Raw genomic sequence first — 6,178 nt, 5'->3', positions numbered from 1 at the left:
GTCCCGTCGCTCTCTGTGTGAGAGTGATGAACAGACACGCTTTATGCATAAAAGAGGAAATGGAAACCTCTGTCCTAAATTTGGTTTTTTCTCTATTAGCTGTTTGTACATGATATCATGAGCAAAGCAGGAAAGAACAGATCATTTAGCAACAGAAGTGTGAAATATGTCTGGTGTTAGAAGGGCAAGATGGAGAAGACAAATTGCAGTATAGTTAACAAAAGTGGGAAGTAACATACTTTGTTGCTGTACCTTTATACTTTGAGTACATTTCAGAGCCTGTACTTTTTCACCTTTACTTGAGTAAAGAAGTTGAATTAGTACTTCTACATTTACTCTTTTTTACACAAGTATCTATACTTCTACTTGAGTAAAGAATGTGTGTACATTTGCCACCTCTGGTATGTGGTGATGTGGCACACTGGAACAGTAATTTCATATTTGTTAATTTTGGAATATCAGTGTCCAGTGGAAGTAATTTGCTTTATATGTGTTACAGTTAATTTATATGATTATTATTTCAAGGTTAAAAATATTACTTACCTGAATGCCTGCATGTTTGGAAGATTGGAAGTGTTTGTACTTACCCTTTAGAAAAGGAATACTGTCTCTTTAAGAGGATGAGTGAGGTGCGTTGTTGTGTATACAGGCAGTTCATTTTGAGGGTGCAACAGTGACAATACACAAAGACTAAATGCCTAATTTACAAAAAGCATCTTTGTTTAATGTCTGCTCTTACATTTTGTCTCCACCCTCAGCTGGTTTATTTTATGTGTGAGGAAGTCAGCTGGCCTTTTTCATACTGTCATCTGTTTTAAATCTGTTTATACTGTGATACTCTCAGCTAAATAGGACTTGCATGGTTAAATAAAGTATAAAGCTTCACTAATCAGTGTCTTTACAATAAATCAGATGCCTACTGCTACTTAATCAAAGAAAGATGTTGACCTGTCAGAAGACAGTCAGCAGGAGCTGTGTCCAACAGGTACAAACACATTAACCAAACTACAAGTAAATAAAACACAATTCAACAATCAACAGTAAAAACCTTAATAATTTTAGATGATAATATGCAGATGCTTTAATTATAACAAACTGCCAAATAAATATAAAAGTAGAACAAAAAAAGGAAAGACTGACAAAATGTAACATATGACAACGTAAATGTGTAGTTTTAAAGAAGATTTAAAAGATGACACTGATTTGAAGATTTAGCCCACCATCTCATGAGGTAAACATGAGGTAAACATGAGGTGTGTTTATTAAACAAGTCTGGGTCTGCTATACTGTATTTATAAATATTTTATCTGTTGCGAAGGAGGGTTTTGAGTGGGAGGTTGCTGTAAAATAAGACCACTTTATAATATTTTATCTCTGGTTTTGTATATGCTGTACACTGTTACCGTGCTTCAGGCAACTTCCCACCATGCACTGCCACAACCTGCTCAAGCTTGGACAAACAAGAGGAAAAGTAGTTTTATTTTACATTGGCATAAAAGAAAATGAAGTAAAGACAAACTAAACACAACCAAACCAAAAGGGCGGAGGCCGGGGTTGAAGGAAAGATTGACTGCCTCCAGCTTCCAGTTATTACACAATCTGCTGAGCTGGATGGTCCATGACACTGTCTACAAAAATTCCAGCACATGAAATAATCTTTTTTAAATGACTATTGGTTTTTAATGGTAACTGTGTTTATAGAAATGTTCTGCACAGGAATGTGTATAATTAGACCAGCTGGGATTTCTCTGTGTGGGTGGATGTTGATGAAAAATAAATCTTTAACCAACTTTAACCTTGGTCTGGAACACATTTAATATGTGACAAAAATAATGCATCTTTCCACTATAACTGTCAACCATACTGTCTAAAATGTGGTGGAATCTATGAAATAAAGACTGTAAAACACTGCAACACAAAATATGAATACTGAATATTTCCTTTTTACTCTTTGACCCCGTAAAGTGGGTGTCATATACTGTAGATCGTCATCTTTATTGACTAATTGGAAAAGCAGCCTTAAAGATAAGAAAATGGAGTTAATGGGGGCTATAAATCAGTTCCTTCATAAGGGACGCCTTACAGAAGGGAATCTCATCTACTGTAGTCATCCTATATGTTGTAGTGAAGATAAATCCTGGTCCTACTATCAGCTGCTACAAATCACCACAGCAACTCATCAAGTGACAATATTGTCCCTCATTTGTTAAATCCCAATATGAAATTAATATGAAACTTTGATGTTGCATTAATCACCATCAGCCTCTGGTTGTTATCTTGTTTCCCCTTATTACTTTAACAACTATTATTATTATGGAAAACAGGAAAAGGAAAAAAGGCAGTTTACTATCACTACAATATCCTGCAAAATAATATACATAAAAATAAAAAAAAGAGCTGAAGTTAACTGATTAGTTGATTTACATAAAATTAAACAACTTTGATTAATCATTTAATTTGGTTTTTAAGCAAAGATGTTCCAGCTTCTCAATTTAGTGGTCTTTGTCGTTTTTAATAGTACACTGAATATTCTGATTACAAAAAAATCAAACATGTCACTCTATCTAACAATTAATTCAGAAAATAATCTACACATTCATTTCTATTAATCATTAGTTGTAGCCCTAAAAGTAGAAGAACATTATCCTCGTGTTTATTACACATTCAGCATCAAAACAATTTTTAAAGCACAATTTGTTTTGTGAGAGCCATGCAAGTACTAATGGTATAACTTCTGATTCCTCATATTAAATTTACCATTATTACCTCCAGATCTACTTTGAAGTAAGACTTAGAGCTGATTTGTGTGTCTGAAGTTCATGAGTGCTCAAAGGTTTTTACTTCATCTCTTGCAATGAAGGTGTGGCTCTCGGAGAAACATCAGCTCTTTACTGTAAAATATCTATTATATTACTGTAATGTAGTAGTACGTTGATGTAGAATTACAAAGCACTTACTCTAAAGTACTCCAACTCTAAACATAGTCTAACTTTGTATAAAATTCAGAATCATTCTTCTTCACAATGAAGATGGTTGAAGCACTGGTTAAAGCCAGACTGCTGTGCTGATTCTGCGTAGCAGTTCTGGAAACAGTTTTGAGTTTTCCAAGGCCATAGGAATGATGTCATGTTAAATAAAGAGATATCATTGTCCAAAGAATATGTAGTGAACTTTAGAAAAGCACTCAAAAGGAATATTATTCATTAACTAACGTGTTGGCTAACGATTCTAGAAATTGGAAGAATGTTTGAGCTACTGTGCTGCATTTATGACTGGTGAGGCTATAATAAGAAACAGACTCAAGCGAGAGGAGGAGCAATGAACAGTGTTGATGTTCAAAGGCATCATCGAATGGAAACAGACAGAAAACTCGAGTAAGAATCTGAAAGAATAAGCTTTTTTAGATTGATGATTGGCTAACGAGAAAGAAATCTGTTCCAGCGGCAGTAGGTAGAATCAGGATTACTAAGAGGTTAAAGAAAGGCCAAGAAGACAGATTAGGGTAACAAGGGAGAAAGCTTAAGGACGCAAAGTAAAAGAAAAGCAGAGCATTTAAAAGTGTGTAGAATTTTAAGAAATGCTATCTAAGTTTATCTTAGCTGTATATTTGGCGCTGTGGCTCAGTTCTTGTGCTGCCAGCTTAGCTGAGGATCCATACATGACCAGAGCTCTGCAGCTGATGTCTGAGACCCCGCTCATTGATGGGTAAGAGATAACATCTTTTGCATGAAGTAAAATCTGCTTTTCATGACTGTTTTAATGATATTATCTGCTGTTTATCTGCTGTTTGCCCGCAACAATGATGATATGATACATTCTGTAGTGAAAGCTCACTTCTGGAAGCAATTTCTAATGCTGATCTCGCCAGACTTCCCTGCTGTAAAATCACAGTTTGTGATAAAAGTTTTGAGGGGGAAGTTCTATTAGTGTGTGACCTTTTATTTTGCAAACTTTCAGCCATAATGACCTGCCTTGGCAACTTCGAAAGCAATTCAACAATGAGCTCAATAAAGTGGATCTTAATACGCTTGAAACCACACACACCAACATCCCTAAGATCAAGGACGGACGCCTGGGAGCACAGGTACATACAGAACAGAATGTACTGGGAACTGGGAAATGAAATTTAACTATCCTTTCAAGGTGAAGGGGGTTTTTTATCTGCTAAGCCCCATGTCCTGTCTTCTAGAGATCATATTAAATAAATAAGGTCATGTCATTCAGAGGTGTAAGGCGTATCTCTCAAAATATCACATGTATTGATATTTTAACCACTTCATAAGCACCTGTGCGTTGCCAGTAACCGCCTCCTCATTTAGACTCTTGAAATGAAATATTATAGGATGACGCTGATTACTTGAAATCTAAGCCACAGCACTGTGTAGTTGCACTGAGCAGCTCCAAGGTGCCCCAAAAAAGGGGTGACAAGGTTTCACATTAACACCTGTTTGTTCTCCATGTAATTAAACAAAATTAGATGAAAATTTAAGCTAGTAAAGAATAATTTGTACGCAGATGACACAGTTATCTATATATAGTCAACCCAAGCTTCAATTCAGATTCACTGGTCTCCCAACCCTAAGGATGTAAACCCAAATTAAGTTTTATATCTTTAATCTAGAAGGTACTTTTCATATGCAGCAAAAATCAAAATTTGGCATTGGTGGAATGTAAATAAATACATTTACTCAAATAAACACTTAAGTAACCTTTTAGAGTGAAGTATGTAGTAAATACGTCTTACTACACGTACATTTATTTGACAGCTATAGTAGTTTCTAAATTAAACAAAACAAAATACACAATCATATGGATCCCTAACTGAAATCTTACACAGGATTTCCTTAGATTTAGGATTTGATTCTATTATACATTATAACTGCATGGACCTCACTGATAATACAGAGAAAAAAAGATTTGTTCAGTGTTAGTCTTGATACACTTCCTGCCTACCTCTGTAAAATGTCTTTTATGACCTTGACAAAACTAACTTTTTGTATTATGCAAGCTAGAGTAAAGAACATCAAGCACTTTAAAAAATCTTTATACTGGATGTAATTGTAATTGTAATAGGCAAGACATTTCGTCTCTCTGGTCTTATTTTATGTGGTATGTATTGTTGAGAAGTGATTGTTTTTAACAATTTGAACTACCTTAATGCAGTCATTTTCCACGAGTCCCTAAAAGAGATACTGTTTCTCACACTTTGGGTGATATTAACAAAGCATTCATAAAATCAACCAGTAAAAAGGGACATGGTTCTAATTAGGAAAACAGGAGCTCTATAAACATTCCTTGGATACGCAGTGGTGCTGGTAATTCATACATTATGCTCTGTTCCTCTTTCAGTTCTGGTCAGCCTATGTTCCCTGTGAAACTCAGTACAAAGATGCTGTCCGCCAAACACTGGAGCAGATAGATGTGGTTCACAGGATGTGTCAGAAATACCCAGAAACCTTCATGTTTGCCACCAGTAGCCAAGGTGAGTGTGCTAGTAATTTTAGAGAGTGTCAACTCTACTTTGCTCATACCTGCCTCTGCTTCCATACTGAATCACCCATCATCCCTCATGTCTGCACTGCACAGACATCATGGAGGCCTTCGCAATGAACAAGACAGCCAGTCTGATCGGGGTCGAAGGGGGTCACTCACTCGACAGCAGTCTGGGCACACTGCGCACCATGTACCATTTGGGGGTCCGCTACCTCACACTCACACACTCCTGCAACACACCCTGGTAAGAGCCAGCAGTGCAGCAGATCTATGCCATCAAACACACAAAGAGAAATACACAGTGTGTGTTTCTGAGCCAGTGGTGGAGGAAGTATCAAGATCCTCTACTACTATCACCACACTATAAAACCCAGAAGTAAAAGTCCTGCATTGAAAGCTTACTTAAGTAAAAGTCTAGGTAGTTAACCTAAAGTTAGTAAAAGTAAAAGTACAAATACAGAAAAAGGGCTGTGACTGTTATATCATTAGATCATTAATGTGTAAACAGCATTTTATTGTAGTAGTTGGTTGTGCTGTGGGGAGTACGGGGGATTCCTCCTGGCAGCAGTATCAGATTCTCTGGAAAAGCCTGTTTGGTACTGCAGAGCTCATCCTGATCACTGATATACAGCTGAGGAAGTTCACTGTAACTGTAGGTGGCAGAGAGGAAACCTTAAAAGGAAAT

The 6,178-nt window shown here is 36.5% G+C and overlaps 1 protein-coding gene across 1 annotated transcript in view; it reads left to right on the top strand.

The window, feature by feature from the left end:
• Positions 1-3,418: 3,418 nt before the first annotated feature.
• The window catches only part of dpep1 (dipeptidase 1), a 6,191-nt gene continuing 3,431 nt past the window's right edge, over positions 3,419-6,178 (top strand). Inside the window, exons 1-4 of the mRNA XM_035682433.1 lie at positions 3,419-3,705; positions 3,958-4,084; positions 5,350-5,482; positions 5,587-5,737. Of these exons, the coding sequence (XP_035538326.1) occupies positions 3,578-3,705; positions 3,958-4,084; positions 5,350-5,482; positions 5,587-5,737 (539 nt within the window). The 5' untranslated portion in view covers positions 3,419-3,577. The remainder of the gene's footprint in view (positions 3,706-3,957; positions 4,085-5,349; positions 5,483-5,586; positions 5,738-6,178) is intronic.

Source organism: Morone saxatilis, unplaced genomic scaffold (assembly GCF_004916995.1).
Source record: "Morone saxatilis isolate NCDOM2014 unplaced genomic scaffold, NCSU_SB_2.0 Contig11, whole genome shotgun sequence".
Classification (NCBI taxonomy): Eukaryota; Metazoa; Chordata; class Actinopteri; family Moronidae; genus Morone; species Morone saxatilis.
The sequence above is the reverse complement of the archived record's forward strand: the minus strand, read 5'-3'. Positions and strand labels throughout refer to the sequence as shown.